Source organism: Triturus cristatus, chromosome 3_1, assembly GCF_964204655.1.
Source record: "Triturus cristatus chromosome 3_1, aTriCri1.1, whole genome shotgun sequence".
Taxonomy (NCBI): Eukaryota; Metazoa; Chordata; class Amphibia; order Caudata; family Salamandridae; genus Triturus; species Triturus cristatus.
Window position 1 is genome coordinate 126525939 of NC_140583.1, and position 24896 is coordinate 126550834.

Here is a 24896-nt window from a genome sequence, read left to right on the forward strand (position 1 = left end):
GCAGATTACGTCAGGCAGTTTATCAAAGTTGGCCAATTTTAAACACTGACAGAGCCATCCCTAAGCCTCTCTTTGCGTTTAGACGCAACAGAAGTTTAAAAGATCATGTGGTTAATTCAAGAATTAAACATACCAACACTTTTCTACAAACAAACATTGAAGGTAACAAAGCAGTGGTGGGTAACTTTAAATGTTCCACCTGTAAATCTTGCGATACAGCCATCGAATCATCGACATTCAAATTTAATGGGCAATTAATATCACCCAAGAGCCTTAATAACTGTAAAACGACAGATGTGGTGTACTTGCTCATCTGTCCATGTTTTCTTGGTTATGTTGGTGAAACAGGGAGAAGCTTTAACACCAGACTTACAGAACACCGTTCAGCTATACGTACCAGGAAACTTCAAGCACCTATGGTGCAACATTATGTGGACCATAATCATGCGCCTGAAGCTATACAATGGTACATTTTGGAGAAAATTTACCCTAAAACAGGTTCAACTACGGAGAAAACCAGAAAGTTAAGAGAAGTTTTCTGGATTTTTACTCTGGGTACAGCAATTACAGGGCTTAATCAGGAAATCCCGTGGGATCAAGCTATCAAAAATAGTGGCTAATATCTTCATTGCAATTTTTGCGTTTGCATTATTGCCCTTATTTCTTCATTTCGTTTATTAGTTTTTCTTTAGACTCTTATTCTGCTCTTCATTATTATTACGTATGCCCATTTTGATAAATTTTGTATGCTTCGATTGTTGTACATGGTTTTTGTGGCACTATTTCTACCACTAGACACATCTGAGATTTTGATGCGTTGAAATCATCTTTTAAATAGAGGTCCTCTATGTTGCTTTATCCATAGTCTTTATTCGTTCCCAGTTCCGTGTTAACACAGTTAACATTACCGGTGACGAGGTGAGTCCCCCTCCCAATATGGCGCTGGCCATAAGCCTTCCTTTTGTCTGTTTTTCATTTTGACCATGCATATTTTAGTTTCTATGCTTGTGCTCATCAGGCTCCCCTCGCCGAGCATATAAAACGAGAACTCCACTCCACGCTGCACGCTTCGCGCTACGATCAGTGCCAGATCTCTGCCCAACAGTAAGTAACGGGTTTCCGCCCCGGTGCTTGTGCTCTTAATTAATTACCGTCACAGCCGACCGTATGCACTTTTGGCTTGTGTAATTTTCGCCCATCTAACTTTTATGCAGGGTCACTTTCATTTTTAGTTAACCTGCATTCAACTTGGTCTGTCACGGCATTTGGCTCACGTCTTTATTTAATGCTGTTGGCCCGGACTGCATGTATTTCGGGCTTGTTATACCCTTGCTTGTTTCACTTCTATGCAGGGTAATTTTAATTTTAATTCACTCGCATTCAGCATAACTTGCCACGGCACTCTAGTTCACGACCGGACAAGAACTATTGTTATATTGGCATAGATCACAGATTATCTATCTAGCTAATACTTTAGTTTTAGCGGGATAATTTGATCAGTTGGATAAGGTTCTATATTATATTGTCCCACCTAATTATTAGAGCCAGTAAGTTTTCACTGTTATGAAACAAGTGCATATAAGGTACACTATTAAATATTTCGTGTGTATCTCTCTTTGATTTTGTTTCCAGTCGTTTTATATATCAACCAGAGGCTGCATATTTGAGAAGAATGGCATTAATCACATACTCCTTTACAAGTTTCAGGAAGTAGGATATGGTACCATATTACCAGCAGGTTAGTCTCCCTTTACTCATCTCGTATAATGAGGGAGAGTTATTCATTTCTTTCTGTATTAAGAAAAAATTCTTTTTCCATTATGCTCATTTAATGGGATCATATTTTAGTCTCATTTATCTTCTTTTTAGGCTAACTGTGGTGCATGACTATTGATCGACTCGGTTCCTTTGTTTTTGCAGTATCTACATACTCTAATCATCCATAAAGGAATTTAAGGTACTCTTGCTCCATACACTCTTTACATCGCACGTAGTGTAGCTCCAGTTCAATTAAGTAACTGTACAAAATAATGGACCCTTATGGTATAACAGGCATCACGATACCCTTAACCTAGGTTTCATTCCTTTTGCATTAGGTATGTGGTTCGTGTATCCTTAAACCCCATTTAATCCAATATTGGGGTCAGTTTGTGGAAAGAGGCAACCGCTTGGTCTAACTTAGGTATATATCATCTCTCAGAACAAGATTTGGCCACATTTCATATATTCTTTGGTTTTCAACTTTCATGTTAAATTTTCTTGACAGCCCGTGTTTCCACCAGAGCTGAAATTCATATTGGAGATTGTCCATCTATCTAGACTTTTGGTTATCGAGTGTCCCTTTTTGCTCGTATTATTACTCAGGTATATTAAAATCTACTTGCATTCATCTTCTATTTAGTGGTTTACTGTCACTTTATTTGAGTGCTTTATTTTTCTTTAGAACACTTGGGTGAGGTTCTATCTTTTATTTTTTCATCTATTCTAGATATTCACTTACCCTTGAATTGTGTGTAATCTTCAATGGTTAAACCTTGTTGGTAAGAACGTTAGGAACCTTAAACTTTTTGTATCATGCATAATATATACTTGTGTGCTTTAAACTCAACACTTGAGTTTCTTTAAACAGTGATTAACTCTTGATAATTAACTATCTGATTGTAAATAAATTGATTTGTTTTTGTCTAGTTAAATCACCGTGAACGGACACCTGATGAAGGCTTAGCCGAAACGCGTTGTGCGAAATGTGAAGATACTCATCACCATTAGGGTTTTGTCTTGTTCCATGCATATATATATTTTTGGTTATACCATTTGTCAGATTATGTGTATTTTTTGTGTATCATTCAAATTGATTTTTGAAATTATCATTGTTTCTGTATATATTTTTTGTATTAATCAAATCAGGAATATTTATTCATTGATATAAATTACTAATCAAAAAATGTATTAAAAAAAATATATTTTGTCTATAAGATCTGTTAGTTCCATTTTCTTCTTTATTTATATCTTTATTTAAAATAACAGTGGGATATTATCTAGAGTTAACATTCCATTCACTGCACACTTTTCCTTTTATTATTTTTTGCCCTTTCCTTTACCTCTCCTAGTTTTCCCTGCTAGGGTGCATTATCAATTCAGCAGGGGCCCCTTATTTTCAAAACAAATTAATCTCGCGGCTAGTCTGTGAGGGGTGTCGTTTTCCTAGTAGTCCTACTGACACGCAAATTATGAGTTTAAGGTTCCTTCACATAAAAGTTAGGTGAATCTACAATTTTTCTTACACATATATTTCTCCTTCATTTTCTTTTATCTCTTTGTGATCCTACCGGTCACCTCAATCTTTCTTAAAACAATTTTTTTTTTCTTTCAGCCATGGCCAATCTCCCCACTTTTGGGTTCACAGATGAACAATTTGCCAATATGGTAGGTAATTCAGCTCATTTTGGTCATCAAATGACGAATACCACCGATAAGAAAGATGATGCCTTGGTACTTTTAGCCCTAAGAAAAAAAATCAAACGAATAGAACTCCACGGACAGTATATGCTAGAATACCTTAAAGCTGGGGTCATTCCCCAGGGATTAAGGGTAAGAAATATACCGGGCTTGTTTGTACATATTAAAAAGTTCCTAGAACGTTGGGCCATGATTTCCAACCGCTGCTCTCGCGATTATATGATGCTAATAGTTGAGACAGCCAAAGAGGTCCTAGAACAATTAACAGCAGAAATTCTCGACTTAGAAAATAAAATCAAAGCATCATGCATAGTAAAAGAGGCTAAGAAAAAGCTAGAAGAAATTGATAAGGATTTGCATTCTTATACAGAGTATCTAACTAAGCGTAAACTAGACAAATTAAAGAAAGATGTACGCTTTTTTAGTAAAGAAACAGCCTATCCTTATCTGTCAGACAGTTTCTACAATCAAACCGACAACACGCTATATGAACCATACAGACCATCTGGACCTGGTAGAAAGGTACTCACTTTCTCAGACACCTCAGACTCAGATAGTGAGGGTCAGTCAGGAGGTTTTGAATCCAGGGGCAATGGACACCAATATAGAAGACAACGAGGTGCACAACCTTTTTTAGGGAGGCGATACAACAGACGCAACAACTGGCGACCTCCATATCAGCCACGATTCCAAACCAACACGCAATACCAGCCGCGCTTCCAGGGCAATCCAGCGATGGATTTCAATCAATACCTAGTTACGCGCAATGCGCAATATTGGAGGGAATAGAGACATTACCTATTTTCAACCTCAGCAGCTCCTCATTAACAGCATCTACCATCTCGCTGTTATCTAAAGGATTAACCTTTGCCCCCCACTCAGGCTTAAAAAAGTTCGAGTTGTTTAGAGATTTAAAAGCTTTTTTCAGAAAAATCAGATTAAAAGTTTTTTTCAGTACCAAAGACACACAAATGGAAACTACTAATGCTTCTGGCTTGGCACCACCCTCCCAGTTCACACCTACCATTGAACAACTGCCACCCGAGGTGGCGGTGTTCGAACGAGTTGTCTATAATAAAATCATGAATATCACCAAGCATGTGCAGAAGACCCCTTTCAACTTAAGCCAAGATGAATACTTGGCTTTGCAAGATTTGAAACACACACAGCACAAAACCATTAAAACGTGTGATAAAGGAGGAGGTATTGTTGTCTACGATACATCCACCCATATCTCCAAAATGGTACATATGCTTGGAGATACTCGTTTCTACTGTCCTATTACCAGAGACCCTACATCTAACACCATAAAGAAAATACAGAGATTAACTAACAAAGCTTTAAGAGATGGTGATATCTGTGACAAGGAATGGTCCTTCCTTAATAAGGAAAAACCTAAGATGGCTAGTATCTATGGCATACCGAAAATTCATAAAAATGCCATAGATCCCCCCCTCAGACCCATAGTTACCACCATAGGGTCAGTCACTGAATCATTGGCCAAGTATGTAGATGCTTTACTATGTACTCATGTCTCAAGAACACCAGCGTTTGTTCAAGACACTCGACACATTATCAATTTAGTCGAAAATACACCATTCTGTCCAGACACGCAATTTCTAGTAACCATGGACATTGAAGCCCTTTACAGTAACATCCCTATTGAAGGTGCTATAAATGCGGTCCATTGGTTCATCAATGCCTATAATATCAAATGCCCCACTCTCTTCGTTCTAGAATGCCTTAAAGTGGTCCTGGAAGATAATGTGTTTGAATTCAATATTCAACTATTCAAACAACAACAAGGTGTCAGCATGGGTGCATCTTGTGCCCCCACGGTGGCTAATATCTACATGTCCCTTTTCGAGAAAAAATTTGTATTCAATGAATTAGCATCTTTTTATGAATCAGTGAGCAAATGGTCACGATTCATCGATGATGTCTTTTTCATTTGGACAGATACACAAGAAAAACTGTGGGAATTTATCGAGTGGATTAATCTCTGCGATGATAATATTCATTTCACACATAACATAAGTTCCGAAAAAGTGGAATATCTAGATATTCACATCAAACATGATAAGGGTAATCTTGCAGTGGACTTGTACATCAAACCCACAGCAAGAAATACCCTGTTACACTATGACAGCTTTCACCCGGTTACTCAAAAGAACAGCATACCTTTCGGTGAGTTCTTACGCCTGCGGCGTAATTGTACAAATATAAAAGACTATGATGACAGATCATTGAGTATGAAAAATAAGTTTTTGGCCAGAGGGTACCCTAAAAAAAATTGTACGAGATTCGTACAAAAGAGCGCGTTTCTTTGATAGGCAACATTTCCTATCTAATATCAAGCCCAATAAGGATCCTCTTTTGGTCTTTATCACGAGACATTCAATGCTTAATGGCAGATTACGTCAGGCAGTTTATCAAAGTTGGCCAATTTTAAACACTGACAGAGCCATCCCTAAGCCTCTCTTTGCGTTTAGACGCAACAGAAGTTTAAAAGATCATGTGGTTAATTCAAGAATTAAACATACCAACACTTTTCTACAAACAAACATTGAAGGTAACAAAGCAGTGGTGGGTAACTTTAAATGTTCCACCTGTAAATCTTGCGATACAGCCATCGAATCATCGACATTCAAATTTAATGGGCAATTAATATCACCCAAGAGCCTTAATAACTGTAAAACGACAGATGTGGTGTACTTGCTCATCTGTCCATGTTTTCTTGGTTATGTTGGTGAAACAGGGAGAAGCTTTAACACCAGACTTACAGAACACCGTTCAGCTATACGTACCAGGAAACTTCAAGCACCTATGGTGCAACATTATGTGGACCATAATCATGCGCCTGAAGCTATACAATGGTACATTTTGGAGAAAATTTACCCTAAAACAGATTCAACTACGGAGAAAACCAGAAAGTTAAGAAGTTTTCTGGATTTTTACTCTGGGTACAGCAATTACAGGGCTTAATCAGGAAATCCGGTGGGATCAAGCTATCAAAAATAGTGGCTAATATCTTCATTGCAATTTTTGCGTTTGCATTATTGCCCTTATTTCTTCATTTCGTTTATTAGTTTTTCTTTAGACTCTTAGTCTGTTCTTCATTATTATTACGTATGCCCATTTTGATAAATTTTGTATGCTTCGATTGTTGTACATGGTTTTTGTGGCACTATTTCTACCACTAGACACATCTGAGATTTTGATGCGTTGAAATCATCTTTTAAATAGAGGTCCTCTATGTTGCTTTATCCATAGTCTTTATTCGTTCCCAGTTCCGTGTTAACACAGTTAACATTACCGGTGACGAGGTGAGTCCCCCTCTCAATATGGCGCAGGCCATAAGCCTTCCTTTTGTCTGTTTTTCATTTCGACCATGCATATTTTAGTTTCTATGCTTGTGCTCATCAGGCTCCCCACGACGAGCATATAAAACGAGAACACCACTCCACGCTGCACGCTTCGCGCTACGATCTGTGCCAGATCTCTGCCCAACAGTAAGTAACGGGTTTCCGCCCCGGTGCTTGTGCTCTTAATTAATTACCGTCGCAGCCGACCGTATGCACTTTTGGCTTGTGTAATTTTCGCCCATCTAACTTTTATGCAGGGTCACTTTCATTTTTAGTTAACCTGCATTCAACTTGGTCTGTCACGGCATTTGGCTCACGTCTTTATTTACTGCTGTTGGCCCGGACTGCATGTATTTCGGGCTTGTTATACCCTTGCTTGTTTCACTTCTATGCAGGGTAATTTTCATTTTAATTCACTCGCATTCAGCATAACTTGCCACGGCACTCTAGTTCACGACCGGATAAGAACTATTGTTATATTGGCATAGATCACAGATTATCTATCTAGCTAATAATTTAGTTTTAGCGGGATAATTTGATCAGTTGGATAAGGTTCTATATTATATTGTCCCACCTAATTATTAGAGCCAGTAAGTTTTCACTGTTATGAAACAGGTGCATATAAGGTACACTATTAAATAATTCGTGTGTATCTCTCTTTGATTTTGTTTCCAGTCGTTTTATATATCAACCAGAGGCTGCATATTTGAGAAGAATGGCATTAATCACATACTCCTTTACAAGTTTCAGGAAGTAGGATATGGTACCATATTACCAGCAGGTTAGTCTCCCTTTACTCATCTCGTATAATGAGGGAGAGTTATTCATTTCTTTCTGTATTAAGAAACAATTCTTTTTCCATTATGCTCATTTAATGGGATCATATTTTAGTCTCATTTATCTTCTTTTTAGGCTAACTATGGTGCATGACTATTGATTGACTCGGTTCCTCTGTTTTTGCAGTATCTACATACTCTAATCATCCATAAAGGAATTTAAGGTACTCTTGCTCCATACACTCTTTACATCGCACGTAGTGTAGCTCCAGTTCAATTAAGTAACTGTACAAAATAATGGACCCTTATGGTATAACAGGCATCACGATACCCTTAACCTAGGTTTCATTCTTTTTGCATTAGGTATGTGGTTCGTGTATCCTTAAACCCCATTTAATCCAATATTGGGGTCAGATTGTGGAAAGAGGCAACCGCTTGGTCTAACTTAGGTATATATCATCTCTCAGCACAAGATTTGGCCACATTTCATTTATTCTTTGGTTTTCAACTTTCATGTTAAATTTTCTTTACAGCCCGTTTTTCCATCAGAGCTGAAATTCATATTGGAGATTGTCCATCTATCTAGACTTTTGGTTATCGAGTGTCCCTTTTTGCTCTTATTATTACTCAGGTATATTAAAATCTACTTGCATTCATCTTTAGTGGTTTACTGTCACTTTATTTTAGTGCTTTATTTTTCTTTAGAACACTTGGTTGAGGTTCTATCTTTTATTTTTTCATCTATTCTAGATATTCACTTACCTTTGAATTGTGTGTAATCTTCAATGGTTAAACCTTGTTGGTAAGAACGTTAGGAACCTTAAACTTTTTGTATCATGCATAATATATACTTGTGTGCTTTAAACTCAACACTTGAGTTTCTTTAAACAGTGATTAACTCTTGATAATTAACTATCTGATTGTAAATAAATTGATTTGTTTTTGTCTAGTTAAATCACCGTGAACGGACACCTGATGAAGGCTTAGCCGAAACGCGTTGTGCGAAATGTGAAGATACTCATCACCATTAGGGTTTTGTTTTGTCTTGTTCCATGCATATATATATTTTTGGTTATACCATTTGTCAGATTATGTGTATTTTTTGTGTATCATTCAAATTGATTGTTGAAATTATCATTGTTTCTGTATATATTTTTTGTATTAATCAAATCAGGAATATTTATTCATTGATATAAATTACTAATCAAAAAATGTATTAAAAAGAATATATTTTGTCTATAAGATCTGTTAGTTCTATTTTCTTCTTTATTGATATCTTTATTTAAAATAACAGTGGGATATTATCTAGAGTTAACATTCCATTTACTGCACACTTTTCCTTTTATTATTTTTTGCCCTTTCCTTTACCTCTCCTAGGTTTGCTAGGTTTCCCTAGGTGCTGGCAGGGCTAGGGTTCAAAAACTACAGCTAGTCACTTTGCCAAAAAGGGGTCATTTTTCACTGCAAAATTGAGGTGTGACCACGTTGCGTTTTGCGCCGTTTCCTGTCGCGGGCACTAGGCCGAACCGCACAAGTGAGGTACCATTTTTCTTGTAGGACTTTGGGGAACGCGGGGTGGGTGGAAATTTGTGGATCCACGCAGATTCCAGAACTTTCCATCACAGAAATATGGGGAAAATGTGTTTTTTTTGTCAATTTTTTACGTTTGCAAGGGATTCTGTGTAGCAGACCATGGTGGGAGGCAGTCAAGTCACCCCATCCTGGATTCCCCCGGGTGTCTAGTTTAAAAAAATGTATAGGTTTGCTAGGTTTCCCTAGGTGCCGGCAGGGCTAGGGTTCAAAAACTACAGCTAGTCACTTTGCCAAAAAAGGGTCATTTTTCACTGCAAAATTGAGGTGTGACCACGTTGCGTTTTGTGCCGTTTCCTGTCGCGGGCACTAGGCCGACCCGCACAAGTGAGGTACCATTTTTCTCATTGGACTTTGGGGAACGCGGGGTGGGTGGAAATTTGGGGATCCACGCAGATTCCAGAACTTTCCATCACAGAAATGTGGGGAAAATGTGTTTTTTTGTCAATTTTTTACGTTTGCAAGGGATTCTGGGTAACAGACCATGGTGGAAGGCAGTCAAGTCACCCCATCCTGGATTCCCCTGGATGTCTAGTTTACAAAAATGTATAGGTTTGCTAGGTTTCCCTAGGTGCTGGCAGGGCTAGGGTTCAAAAACTACAGCTAGTCACTTTGCCAAAAAAGGGTCATTTTTCACTGCAAAATTGAGGTGTGACCACGTTGCGTTTTGCGCCGTTTCATGTCGCGGGCACTAGGCCGACCCGCACAACTGAGGTACCATTTTTCTCGTAGGACCTTGGGGAACGTGGGGTGGGTGGAAATTTGTGGATCCACGCAGATTCCAGAACTTTCCATCACAGAAATATGGGGAAAATGTGTTTTGTTTGTCAATTTTTTACGTTTGCAAGGGATTCTGGGTAGCAGACCATGGTGGGAGGCAGTCAAGTCACCCCATCCTGGATTCCCCTGGGTGTCTAGTTTTCAAAAATGTATAGGTTTGCTAGGTTTCCCTAGGTGCCGGCAGGGTTAGGGTTAAAAAACTACAGCTAGTCACTTTGCCAAAAAGGGGTCATTTTTCACTGCAAAATTGAGGTGTGACCACGTTGCGTTTTGCGCCGTTTGCTGTCGCGGGCACTAGGCCGACCCGCACAAGTGAGGTACCATTTTTCTCGTAGGACCTTGGGGAACGCGGGGTGGGTGGAAATTTGTGGATCCACGCAGATTCCAGAACTTTCCATCACAGAAATGTGGGGAAAATTTGTTTTTTTTGTCAATTTTTTACGTTTGCAAGGGATTCTGGGTATCAGACCATGGTGGGAGGCAGTCAAGTCACCCCATCCTGGATTCCCCTGGGTGTCTAGTTTTCAAAAATGTATAGGTTTGCTAGGTTTCCCAAGGTGCCGGCAGGACTAGGGTTCAAACACTACAGCTAGACTCTTCGCAAAAAAAGTGTATATTTTCAGTGTGAAAATGTGGTGTGTTCACCTTAGGTTTTGAGCCACTTCCTGTCGTGGGCACTATGCCTACCCACACAAGTGAGGTACCATTTTTATTGGGAGAATTAGGGTAGTTCAGATTTGTAAAGCAACTGTTATTACTTATTGATTTTTGATGCATTTCTCCCTTCCAAATGAAAGACATTGTGTAAAAAAAAAGTCATTTTTAAAAATGACCAATAATTGTCATGCAAGTATGAGTATTCCCAATTTCGAAAATGTGCAAATATGCACTGTTTCTAAACTCTGTAATTTGTTCCCATTTCAGAAATACATAGGTGTCTTTCATACCGATTTTTCCATGTATACATTTTCCCACAATAATTGCCATATACCCGGAACAAAAAAACAAAACATTACAAAATGCTGCTCAGTTTTTTACTCTGGGTTCGTTGGGCTCTTGTGAACATACAAGTCCTATATATCCCCACAACCAGGAAGGTCCACCGGATGTAACGGTACACTGCTTTCAAAGAGATGTCATAATTAGAAGAAGTTACAGGTGAAAACGTTGACTCAAAAGGCTGCTTTTTTCAACAAATTTTTAATTTTTCCTATATTTAACTGTTAGTTTCTATAAAGAAACCTTGATGGATCTACGAAAATGACCCCTCGCTGAATTCAGAATGTTGTCTACTTTTCAAAAATGTATAGCTTTCCAAGGTCCATTATTGCTTTTATACCCATTTCTACCATTATCTGGAAGGAGGTTGAAAGCACAAAAAATAGCAAAAATAGGGTATGTCCCAGAAAAATGTCAAAACTGTGTAACAAATGTTGGATTTCTGACAAAAATCTGTCATTCCCTAAAAGCTGGAGAAATGGTGATTTCCACCCCACAAACCCTTTTTTGATATCATTTGCAGAGAAAAACCCAGACGCTTTCATTTGCAGCCACTTTTCCCCATTTTTCACAAAAAAAACAAAATTTTGCTGTATTTTGACTAATTTCTGGGAACCCTCTAGGAGAATCCACAAACCCTGGGTACCTTTAGAATCCCCATGATGTTGGAAGAAAATGACGCAAATTTGGCGTGGATACCTAATGTGGTCAAAAAGTTACAGGGGCCTAAGAGCGCACTACCCCAAATAGCCCAAAATAGGCTTAGCACAGGAGGGGAAAAGGCCTAGCAGCGAAGGGGTTAATAGAACACATTTTTGTGATGTTTTTTTGGGAGAATGGAAACACAGTTCAAGTTCAGAGCCTTTTTTTAATGAAGAGAGTTATTTACAGAGCAATAATTTATTGCATGCAGTTAACACCAGTGGTCGAGGTTATGAGGTTAGAAATGGTTGTTCAATTGACAAAGAGAAAATGGTTGAAAGAAATGCAGAAGAAGTGATAGCTGATGAAGTTCTAGGGAGACGTCCTAAACACCCTGTGTACACTTGGGATTGCAGTAGTATTTGTAGTGTACAACAAGAATCGATTGATAAATTATGTAGTTTCTTACGAGCATATAGTAAAAATAAAGTGTTAAACAAAAGATTAAGGTGTTGCAAGGACTAGACCCTTGCAGAGTGAGAAAAAATACTGGTTTACAAGGTCATTCTCTGGCTTGTCTTTCTAGGAAAGTTTGTCAAAGTGTTTTTCACCATTTCAGGATGTTGGGAGTACATCATACTCAAATGCGGAAGTTAGTGAGAAAATTGTATTATGCAAAAAGTCCAGCACTAAAGTTAAATGAGTTGAACAGGCCTCTTTTGCGTGGGTCAGTGTCAGATGTCAAGAAGGTTTGTGATGATATTGAGTTGTGTTACTTTGGTCCTCAGCAAGAGAGTGCAGAAACTGACACATTAGTAGAACAAAATGTTGAGGACAATGTAGAAGCCATGATTATAAAAATTTTTGAAGATCAAATCACAAAGTTTAAGGAAATTTCAGGTGAAAGACCAAATGTTTCTTGTATTTGCTGTCGGCGAAGTCACTATAAGAATCAGACTAGGAGTGTCAATCTGTATTTAAAAAGTGAAATAGAAAATAATGAGAAGTGGAAGGAATTTGCAACTTATTTGTTGGTAGAGGATTGTTTTGATTTGGGATCTGAGCAGCGTATTTGCAAATATTGTTATAACAAATTAGAAGAGAATAAAATGCCTGCTAGAGCTGTTCATAATAATCTAGAGTTGGTTGCTTTTCCTCCAGAGCTGATAGATTTAAATACGTATGAGTCTATACTCATTCAATGTGTGCATCCGTTTCAGGCTATTGTTCGTATGGAGCCTAAAACAGGTAAATTACCTCCATCAGAGTTTCAAAGAGGATTGAAAGGAAGAGTTGTGTATTTACCGTTAGATTTAAATTAAAACATTGGAACTATTGGTGTAGACCATGCAGAAAATGAACCACTAGTCATTCTTGTTAATGGTGTTCCTACTAAGAATAAGAAAATCTGGCAAGAGTTAGTGGATGTTAGAAAAGTGCAAAAGGCATCATTGTATCTGATAAAAAATAATGAGTACTATAGAATGGGTTTGTAGGAGTAGAAGAAATAGATTTAGCAGAAGATACTGAAATATTAAGTGGACAAATTGAAAAAGTGGACATGTCCAGATGTGAAGAAATCTATGAACATTACAGTGTACATCCACTTCATTCCAAAGAGGTGATGGGGGATACGATTGAGTTGTTCCAAATGAAAAAAGCAAGAGGAAGTCCCATGAGTGTATGGGAAGAGAGCTTGGAAGCTCGTTGTTTCCCGCAGTTGTTTCCAACTGGAAAAGGTGGACGATATGATGAACGTCCTGTGCCTATTCCTGCATCTGAATATCGGACAACAAGATTATATGCACAAGATCCAAGATTTCGACAATGTATCCCTTATATGTTTCATCTTCTGTTTGAAAGTGACTTGTCTGGACTTTCATATGCAGTAAATCACATTTTAAAAACTGGAATGCATCTGCAAATTGTAACTGCAAAGTATTTTATGGATAAAGTGCATCAGAGAGATGATCATTTAGAATCTCAGTTGATTAATCTGATGGCATGTCAGCGTGGGACTAATGAATATTGGTACTGTCGTCATGGAGAACTGAAATGTATGCTACGGAACTTAGGAACTCCTACATGGTTTGTTACACTAAGCTGTGCTGAGTATGCTTGGGATGATTTACCTGAATTTCTTCAAGAGGCAAATTCCAATATAAAAAATATTGAATACAAGACACCTGGAGAATTGTGCTCTTTGGATCCTGTTAATATATGCAGATATTTCAATCATAGATTTGAAGCTATGATGTCTTTTATCTGCAATAAAAAAATCCTCCTCTTGGAGAAGTTGTGGATTTCTTTTGGAGAAAGGAGTATCAAGCAAGAGGTGCTCCTCATATACATATGTTGTTATGGATCAAGGACGCCCCCAAATTTGGAACAGATTCAGATGATACTGTTTTGTCTTTCTTTGAAGATTATGCCACATGTGCCGTACCCAATAGCAGAGAAGATAAAAACTTAAAACATCAAGTCTTACGATTCCAAAGCCATAGGTGTGGAAAATACTGTCGACGAAAGTACAAGTCGACAGTAGTTCTATACCAAATGTCGTTTTGGATTTCCACGTCCTGTATTATCCAAAGGAAGAGAGAACAGTTTTATGTCAGCTATGCGACATACCATCACAAGAAAGTCTCCGAAAAATACCTACAACTTAAGAAGAAGCGAAGAGTCAAAATACATTAATGACTACAATCCAGTTATTTTATCTATGTGGAACACTAACATGGATATTCAGTATGTTGCGGACAATTCCATTGCTGTTGCTCGATATGCAACGTCCTACATTACTAAATCAGAAGCGACAGAATTGAAAGAAATGTGGGAAGAGATTTCTCACGAGAAGACTCTAAGTAAGAAATTATACAGTTTCAGTTTGAAGATGTTATCGCATCGTGAAATTGGAGCATATGAATGCTCAGATCGGTTATCATCTGCAAGTCTATACTCCAAAAGTAGAAGAATCATTTGGGTGAGTCTAGGTCTTGCAGCAATGCGAAATCGGGTACTGAAATCTGTTCAAGAAATGGAATATTTAGCAGAAAAAGAACCAGAAAGTACAGATATTTTGAAAACGAATATGTTGGACACATATTACCCAAACAGAAGTCATCATCTTGAGAACATGTGTCTCTATGAAGTGCTGCAAAACTATACTTTTAAACGGAATACTACAGAGAACATCAATGATGGAAAATAAGCAGTGATTGGTTCCGAAGGATGTTTGGTGAAACAAAGGAAAGGATATTTAATTAATCACAGGAAACTGAGTTGCGACACTGCTGATAAAAGGGAATTTTACTATTTAGCCCTTTTGCAAATGTTCAAGCCATGGCGTTCAGAACTGGAATTACTTGGAGATTTTCAGAGCTATGAAGATTCATTTAATGCTTGTAAAGATAGCATACAATGCAGTGCTTTTGCAAATTATGTGAAAATGTTGAATGATGAAATTGATCAAGAAGCTACAATTGCAGCTGAGATTGCTAGAGACAGTTCTCAAGACAGTCAAAGTTCTGCTGCACTGAGTCAAGATCCACTAGGACAACCAATTATTGAAAATGAAGCAGCAATTGCCATGAATGAGGTGGAAACAGCAATGCATCAAGCTCAAGAAGATGTAATGCAGTTAGGAAACTTGGAAGAACAACTAAATGTTGAACAGAAACAAATATATCAACAAGTGAAAAGAGTAGATTGGCCATGGATTACTTCATGAAAAGAAAGGGTGCTCATGTACATCATTTCAACCTATCCGAATGTATGTGAGAGGTCAAGCTGGAACAGGAAAAAGTTTCTTAATTAAAGTAATTACAAGTTATCTGCAGACAACAACTGAGTCGCATTTGTCTTGTGTTGTCACTGCTCCACTGGGTTGGCAGTACATAACATTAAAGGAATTACTTTACATCGTTTACTAATGCTGCCAGTAGAGCATGAGAACAAATTGGAATACCACAAGCTATCTGGAGAAGCTTGTTGTGAAGTTTCAAGATTTCTGAAGAAAATGAAACTTCTCATTATTGATTAGCTAAGCATGGTCTCAAACTTGATGCTTGTCTTCGTGCATTTAAGAATGCAGCAAATTCTTAAAACAGAGTTTGATGTTTTATATGGAGGAAAACACATCCGTCTTTGAAGATCTACTGCAACTGACTCCGGTAAAAGGACAACCGGTATTTAAAATAGGACATATTTTGAATTCAAAGAACTGACAACAAATATGCAACAGGCAAATGATGCTGAATATGGAAGTATTCTTCAAGATATAAGAATTGGACTTCTGACAGAATATGGCAAACAAGCTTTGCAGAGTCGATTACTTTCCAATTTGTTTCCAAATGAAAATGTAGTTCCTGAGAAAGTGTACATGAAAATTGCAGAAAATAAATCAGTGATCTGCTTAATGCCAACACTGCGCGAGTGTTCTATATTCAACGAAGAACTATTGAAACTGGAAAATGAAGAAATTATAAAATGGAAGCCAATCGATAAAATAGAGCATGAACTAATCACTACTATTTTGATGGGAAAACAATTTCCATTTTCTCTGGCATATGCAGTGACTATTCATAAATCTCAAGGATTAAGTGTAGACAGTGCATTGGTGAACATTGGATCTACCGTGTTTAAAGAGGGTGTGGCATATGTTGCTTTGTCGTGAGTCAGAACATTATCTGATTTGTTTTTGATTGATTTTGATGAGACAAAGGTTACTGCAGATGCAAACTGTGTAAAAGAGTATAATAGGTTAAGAAGGGTGTATGCTCCCAATTTAGGTTAATATCCTGTATTTGAAAAGCGTGTGGTTGGTTGAAAAAGAAGGTTTGAGAATATCTGTACTGAAGGTGTAGAGAAGGGAAAAGAACAAGATAATGTTGTGATTGCAAGTAAAAAAAAAAAGGACACTATTGAAGAGTTTGTTGGTTATCAGTTTGAAAATAGTTCAGGTGTCAACTGCAATGCTAATGTAGTGGTCAATGTTGTTTTTTATCTTGAAGGTTTGCAAGAACAAATTATGGAGAATCGGCAAAAAAGATTTTGTTCTTTGTTGCATTCTGTTTATGAAAAATTGACAACAGATACAAGTAAAATACAAACTGTTTCAGATGTTTGTAATCTTTTGGATGTGTGTTCTGGTTCTACACAATTTACGCAAAATATCCAACAAGATGCTGAGGAATTTTTAATGTATATGCTTACCATTTTTGAAACGGAAGGTGTAGAAATAGAAAATATTTTTGGCCTTTCTTACAACTGGGAACATCATTGTGAAAATTGCATGTATACATCTAGCACTAATGTAGACATTGAAAGATTTCTATATTTAACATTGGAATGGTGAAGACATTTCTCCTTGGGACTCAAATGAAAAGGAAGCTGTTATGTTGGAGTCTTTGCCATTGGATTGTTTTTGGTAAATGTGGCGATGATAGCCCACATGGGTCAAATTGGTTTGCACTACAATTCCCAGAAATCACGGCAGTTGCCGTCCGGATCTTCCGAGGTATGGCAATAAAAGCAGGACATTTATTGGAAGTGGAATTGTCATTTGTACCACATGATGCCTCTGATGAGGGCGGTGGCTGAATGTGTGCAGGTTCGGGGAGCGTCAAATGTTCACAGGGAGCTCGTTCCAGGTTTTGGCTGCGATGTAGGAGAAAGCTCCCCCGCCAGTTCTGTGGCTGCGGATGTGGGGGACTTCTGCCAGGGCAAGGTCGGCGGAGCAGAGGCTCCTCGTGGGTGCGTGGAAGTCTACTCTCTCGTTGAGGTGTTTGGGTCTGATGTTGAGGGATTTGTAGGCGTGAGTGAGGAGTTTGAAGGTGACCCTTGTCTCGACGGGGAGCCAGTGGAGGACTCATAGGTGTTGGCTCATGTGCTCTTGGCACGGTGTTCCGAGGACGAGTCTGGCTGTGGCATTCTGGATGGTTTGGAGTTTGTGTAGAAGAGTTTTGTTGATTCCGGTGTAGAGGGCGTTGCAGTAGTCCAGTCTGCTGGTTATGAGTGTGTGGGTGACGGTTCTTCTGCAGTCGGGGGGATCCATTTCAAGGTCTTACGGAGGATGCAAAGGCAGTTGTAACTAGTGGAGGCGACGGCATTGATCTGGCGGTTCATGGAGAGGGAAGAGTCTAGGATGATGCAGAGGTTCTGAGCGTGGTCTGTGGGGGTGGGTGAGCTCCAGAGGGCCGCCAGGTGGTTTCCCAGGCAGAGGTGCAGGATCCGAGGACCTCGGTCTTCTCTGAGCTTAGCTCCAGGCAGCTGTCCTTCATCCAGGCTGCCACATTCTTCATTACTTCCTGGGAGAAGAGTCTGGTGTCTTCGGGGTTCTTTGTGAGTGAGAGGATGAGCTGGGTGTTGTCTGCGTAGGATACAATGCTGAGCCCATGTTGTCTGACGATGGCAGCAAGGGGGGCCATGTAGATGTTGAAGACCGTGGGGCTCAGTGCTGATCCCTGCAATTGATCTCCGTGGGTTTGGAGATGAAGGGAGGGAGTTGAATCCTCTGTGTTCTGCCAGAGAGGAAGGACTGGATCCAGTCGAGGGCCGCTCCTTGTATTCCCACGTCGTGCAGTCTGGCTGCGAGTGTGCGAAGTGAAATGTGTCGAAGGCTGCGGAGAGGTCTAGGAAGATGAGGGCTGCAGTGTGTCCCTGATCCAGTAGCATGCGGATGTCGTCAGTGGCGGCGAGGAAGGCGTTCTCTGTGCTGTGGTTGCTGCGAAATCCAGACTGGGAGGCATCCAGGATGGAGTTCTCTTCGATGAAGGCGGTCAGCTGGACGTTTATGAGTCTCTCTGTGACTTTGGCTGCAAACGGGAGGAGATGGGCCGGTAGTTTTTCAGGTCTGTTGGGTCGCCAGTTGGTTTCTTGAGGAATTTTACCTCCACCCATTTCCAGTCGTCTGGGCAGATGCCTGCTCCGAGGAGGCGTTGATGATGCATCCAAGTTCGGGTGCGATGACGGAGGCGGTCCTGCGGAATATGTGAGGTGGGCATGGGTCAGTAGGGGCTCCTGAGTGAGTTTTCTTCATGGTTGCGGTGATGAGTTCCACGGTAGTGGGATCCCAAGACGTGATGGTCGGCTCATCGGCAGCAGTGGGTTGGGGGTGGTGTTAGTTGTTGGTTCACTGAAGTTGTCCTAGAGGGCCTTGATCTTCAGATGGAAGTAGGAGCTGAGCTTGTCGCAGAGTTCCTGGGAGGGTGTGATGTCCGTGGCTTCTCTGGTCGGTTTTGTGAACTGCTGTATGACGTTGAACAGTTCCTTGGCGTTGGTCATGTTGCTCTGGACCTTGTCTCTTATGAATGTCCGTTTGGTGTCTCTTATGCGCTGGTGGTATTCCTTTTGGATGATCTTGTGGTTGTTCCGTGCTTCCGTGGTTTTCAGGTGTCGCCAGGTTTTTTCTAAGCGTCTGCAGGAGCGTCTGGCTTCTTGCAGTTCTGTGGTGAACCAGGCGGCTTTCAGAGGGCGTTGTTTGGCAGGGGCAGAGAGGTGCGAGCTTGTCGGCACAGCAGGAGACCCAGAGGTGAAATTCCCTAGCTGCGGAGTTGGTGTCGGTCGTGGCGATGGGGGGTTTTGACAGAGGGTGCTGTTGAGGTACTCCTCTGAGACCTTGCTCAAGTTCCATCGTGGCGGACGCAGGGCGGATTTGGATGCGGTGGTGGTATTAAAGGTGAAGTGGATGCAGTGGCGGTCAGTCTAGAGGGGCTGGAAGGTGTGGCTGAAGCGGATGTTTGTAGCTCCCGCGAAGATGGGGTCAGTGGTGTGACCCACTCTGTGGGTAGGCGTGTTGACGAGCTGCTTCAGTCCTAGGTTGGCAAGATTGTCGAGGAGAGTGGTGGAGTCGGGGTCGTTTCCGTTGTCGAGGTGGCAGTTCAGGTCCCCGCGTAGAATGTAGTCTGTGGAGGTGATGGCGTTGGGTGCGGAGGGCGGGTGTGAGGTCCTGGCAGTCTGTAGATGAGGGTGCCGCATAACCTGGTCCTGGGGTTTGTCTGGATCTGGAAATGGAGGTGTTCTGTGTTGGAGTGGGGGTCACTCGTGCTGGAAGTGGAGAGTTACAGGGGGGTCTTGTGTACGTTGGTGAGTCCTCCTCCTGGGCAATGCGGCTGGTCCTTTCTCCGGATTTTGTAGCTGTCGGGATGGCAGTGGTGATGTCGTCCAGGTTTCCGTGAAGAAGGCGACATCGGGCGAGAGGGTGTCGATTAGGTCCCAGATTTCTACGGCGTGTCGGTACAGGGTGCGCACGTTGAGAAGGCTGCAGGTCAGGGTTTCGGTGGTGGGTGCCTCAGGTGTGTTTTCGGTGGTCGTGGGAGCTATGTCGATGGTAATGGATCTGCGGCAGGGTCTGCATGAGAACTGCCCGTGGGTGGTGTTCGGTGTGGATTTTGCGCAGTCGGCGTGTCTTCTAGGGTTCAGTGCATGGAGGGTGATTGAGTCGTAATGGAGGGGTCTAGGAAAACCAGGGGTCCTGCTGCTGGGCGCGGTCGGGTCACAGACAGGCGCAGACGGGTTTGCCTTAGGCACGCCTTTGTCGTGCCAGCGGTGCAACCGCATAGCGGTCGCCATAATGTAGGGAGCGGGGTGGTAGGGGGAGGGGTTAAGAGGTCAGTGGCAGCAGGAGACGGCGGGGAGAAGAGGGGGGACAAGCAGCACACAGTGAACACAATAAGGGGAAACTGTAACAAAAAACAGCAGTAGGCACAAAATAAACACAATTAGGCAAATTAAGATACAGGTCACAGCACGCGGGAAAGGACCTGAATCAGGGTGGTCTCGAACCCTGCAACGGCGGGCTGGTTTCCCTGAGGCGAATGCAGATCATAGGGGAGCTGCCAGGGAGAGTGTGCTCCTAGGACCAAGGTCTGAGGACTCACACGCGGTCACCTGCAGCGGTCGCCATAATGTTTGGGGGGAGGGACGTGCAGCTGGGAGGCGGGATTGGGGCGGTAGGGGGAGGGGTTAAGAGGCCGTCGGCGGCGGGGAGACGAGGGAGGACAAGCAGCACACAGTGAAGGCAACGAGGGGAAACTGTAACAAAAAACAGCAGCAGGCACAAAAATAAACACAATTAAGCAAATTAAGACACAGGTCACGGCGCGCAGGAAAGGACCTGAATCAGGGTGGTCTCGAACCCTGCAATGGCGGGCTGGTTTCCCTGGGGCAAACGCAGATCACAGCGGAGCTTACGGGGAGAGTGTGTTCCTAGGATCGAGGTCTGAGGACTCACCTCAGGTTGAGTTGGGACTGTTCAGCTGTAGTGGATGGCACAATAGATGCTGCATTCGGACAGTGACACTTTACTTACAAGCCCTCTGTACACTTTGTACCATATATTAGGGAGTTATAGATACAGTAAATATGTCAATTAAGAGAACAACCAATTTTGACATGTTTTTGGAGTACCAGCAGCATAGGAACACACTTTCGTGTGTGGTCTGATGTTTTTCTGCAATTGTCTAGACTGAAAAGTCTAAACATAGAGAAGAGGAAGAACAAGGCAGGTGAAGGGAATTAAGAAGACCCTAGTCAGGCTTCACCTAATGGGATGATGCACATGCTCGGAGTACTCCTTCACAGCTGCAGCAAGAATGCCACTTCTGAAGGGGATTTGTTTTTTGTGGTAATGAACACCTGGCAATTAAAGCTAAAATGTAAAGTCAGGTGTGCAAATGTCTTATTTAATTGTGAGGCACTGGTATTCCAAACATCCACCATGTCACCCTTATTGTGAGACAGACTGGTTAAACACTGAATAGATTTCATGTAAAACAAATAAAGCTCCATGCACAAAAAGATATTACTTTATCAGTTTTCGTTTAAGCTTTCTTTTGGTACTATTTGGCTGAAAGACGTCAGATAGTTTAGTCTCTCGCGTGTTTTTGTATTTCCCCTTCATCCCTGAAAATTTAACATGGGATCCAATAGTGTTCGGCATGACATGGTCTTGAATTAGCTGAAAATATGTAGCAGAAGACCCCAGAGTATGCCTTGCCCAGATCACCAATAGTTCTTAAGATGGCAGTGAGTAGGCATCCAGTTGTAAGTTCCAGCCTGCTGCGGACCTTCCAGTTGGCACCACAGTCAATGCCCTTCAACACCACAAAACACTGCCATGAAAAGAACTCCATGGCATACCAGACACATACCCCTTTCATGCAATCTGTAAACATCACTGCACCATTCACAAAGGCATCAAAATCTCAACCAAGCCCTACAATAGTCTTGGTCACCTCCATTGAATCCTCACCTCTGTATACAATGTATTTCTTGCCAGACTGTAACTCTGGAAAACTCACCAAATTGGTGAAATTGGAGTGAACTGCTAGAGCACATGAGATACAAAAACATGTAACTCAGGGAGTGGCTGGTAAAGCAATACAAATGATTTTGTAATCCAAGGTTATTATCTGAGGTCAACTGGTAAAACAGCATTTTAAGCACAATCAATGTAGCCTTAAAGCCCACTGTAGCAGCCTCTACCGGCCATTAAAGGCCTGCTCCAGCATTAAAGGCCTGAGCCAAATGCAAGGGCCTTTAACAAGGGAGCAGGCCTTTAATGGCTGGTACAGCCTGCTACGGAAGGCTCTAAGGCTATTTGAACATTCTGTCTCTAGAGGGCAGAATGTTCCAATTTATAAAACAACGGCCTCATGGAGCCTGGGCTCCGTGAGGTCTTTTGCTGACAGCAGGAGCTGTAAACAAACATTGGAATGTTAGAGCTCCGGGATTCTACCGGCCATTAGAAGCCCGGAGTACTCCATTGTTGTAAATCGAGCTCCCAAAATTCGAATGTTTTATTATACATTATCACAAACAACAAGCTAAATGCCTGTTTAGCCATCCGACCAGTTACCTAAACACAAAATATGGAACCACTCCAGAAACGGTCGCATTAACTTGAGTCACTCTAAGAGGTCCACAGCATTAACATTTAACGATGGTTCTGACCTGGTGGATTTCATGCCATCCGTTTTCATCTTTACAGCCCAGCGTGGCGTGTTCGTAAAGTAGCAGCTCGCAGCAGTAGGGGTCCCCGCCAACCATGGCAGTGTGGTAAAGCGGGGTCAGACCCCGGCTGTCTTTGTAATCAGGTGATGCACCAAGCTCCAGGAGTGTCTAGGGACAATAAAACACATATCAATGTAATGGTCACTACTGAGACTAAACAGAAGACCCAGGTAGGGACAAAAAGGGAGAATACAAGGCATACATATCAAAAGAATATCTGAGCTACAAAAGGACGCTTTTCGTTCAAAAACAAAAGGGGGAGGTGGCTAGAGCCTGGGGTTGTTGTACTATAGTTAGAAAGCTGGATGTAAAATTTGGAACTTTGTTTCTGCCACCACCTTAATGACTGCACATGAGCTCTCCTGATCAACCACACTCAGGTAGCCTTTTCCAGGCCACTTATAGCCTCATTCTCAAAATGCGTTGTGCTATGTTATTTGTGGTATTTGTGTACCACCTGAGCATCCTTCAGAGGCCTGTTGTGCTGTGTAAATAATTCCAATAAACTCAAATGAAACTAATAGTAGAAGTGAGAATGGCTGGAAGGAGACACCAGGGAGTAATCGCAAGGTAACAGCCAAAAACAGAGCTGGAAAGCAAACAGCTTCTGAAGGCTGACACAAAGATGGCTCTGAGAGCGTAACGCTTTCTGCAGAAAATGATAGCGTTCTGGAGGTCATGAGTTTGAATCACAGCAACGCGCACTCGTCCTTACATAGTAACATCTATTATTTACAGTGCTTAAAAATGGCAGAAGAGAAACATAAAAAAAACCTGTTATCTTTATATGGGTTACGGAAAGCTTTGACATTGATTCTCACCCAGGGGCAGCACCTCCACTAGGGCGGAGGAGCGTCGCCCCACTGCTTTATCTCTGTGCGAGAAGCAGAAACATAAAATGGTCATTACTACCATTTTATGTTTCTGCTTCTCGCACAGCAAGAAAGCTGAACATGAGGAGGAGCCAAGATGGCCGACGGGACGGACGCTTGAGCTCCCGGCTCCGTAGACCGTCTGGCTTCCTTTGTTAATCCTGATCAATTCTCCTGACCTGCGCCGCCCTACCGCCGCGGATTACCGGCACTGAAGTGACTGGCGTTCTCCTGACACCTTTGTCGGCGGGTTTGGCAGCGGACTCGGTGTTTACCGCGACCTTCGGTGTTCCCACTGGTCCCTGCGTAGATGGCCGCCGCTGGACGCCGAGGGATGTGGATGGGGTGCTGAGCTGGAAAACTGCGAGCGGCCGCGGGGGTGAAAACGCTGGCTGTGCGATTGGAGTCAGACCCTTACGTCCGGGTCGGACTCCCCCACGCGCTGGCAGTGGTGTGGACGACGTTGGAGCCCCCTAATACTAGCTCTCCTCCGCCACCCTGAAGAAAAGCGAGCGGACTCCATTTTGAAGCGTCTCCCTGCGGCGAACGGCCGGTCCTCACGGTAACCGTGGGACGCTCTCGCCCGGTGCAGTTCCCGAGTGGAGCACAAAGCCTTTTCCGGTCTCTACATCCTCGGATCTCCGGTATACATAGTCATTTTTGTCCCGCCACTAATTACCCGCAGTGGAGATGACAATGGCGCCTGCTCTTCTTGCTGAGACGCTGGCTGACCCTGGACTCGCAGTGTCGGCGCGCCCATGTGCCCCGGAGCTGATTGCCGCATCGGAGGAGCGGCGGGATAGTGCGGACCGATGCTTGGCACGGAGAGACCCGACCTGTGGGGATGTATTGGCCGCCCTCGTGGCGTTAGAGGTGGCAATGCAGAGTACTTGCCGGGCGCTGACCCGGAGAATCGATGAGGCACTGTTTGCAACGGGACGTTCCCGGCTGGAGGATCCCCCACCGCCCATGTTTTCTCCTGGAGGTGAAACAATGTTGCAGAGCGGAGGGACGGTGGCGCGGAGTCCTCCTGGCTACAATGTAACGCGTCAATCCATCGACGCGGAAACAGTTGCAGGGACACCCTTCATTTTGAACGCTGTGACTCTACCTACGAACTACCTGTTGAGACCTAGCCTTTCACTTCCCTTGCCAGATGTTACCCTGACTGCACCTATCGCCGGAGCTACTGTGGCATGTCACTGCTGCGTTTGGGACCCTGCGTTACGATACGTCTTCATTGTCCCCTTTCCTCGAGGGCGGCCATCTTGTCTCTTTGTCCTGGCTGAAGGTGACTCGCAGCAATGGACGGGCCTGAATCACATTTGCCGGTCCGGACAGGGGTGATGGCATGCTCGTTGTCGCTTTGGTTGGATTGGCAGACGGGGACCTGGACTGAT

General features: G+C 42.3%; 1 protein-coding gene across 4 annotated transcripts in view; it reads right to left on the bottom strand.

Moving 5' to 3' along the window:
• SHANK2 (SH3 and multiple ankyrin repeat domains 2) overlaps positions 1-24896 on the bottom strand; it is a 2937835-nt gene that overhangs the window by 1773012 nt on the left and 1139927 nt on the right. For all 4 annotated transcript variants that reach the window (XM_085643560.1, XM_085643562.1, XM_085643561.1 and 1 more), the window contains one exon: positions 22565-22732. In XM_085643560.1, coding sequence (XP_085499686.1) covers positions 22565-22732 — 168 coding nt within the window. The remainder of the gene's footprint in view (positions 1-22564; positions 22733-24896) is intronic.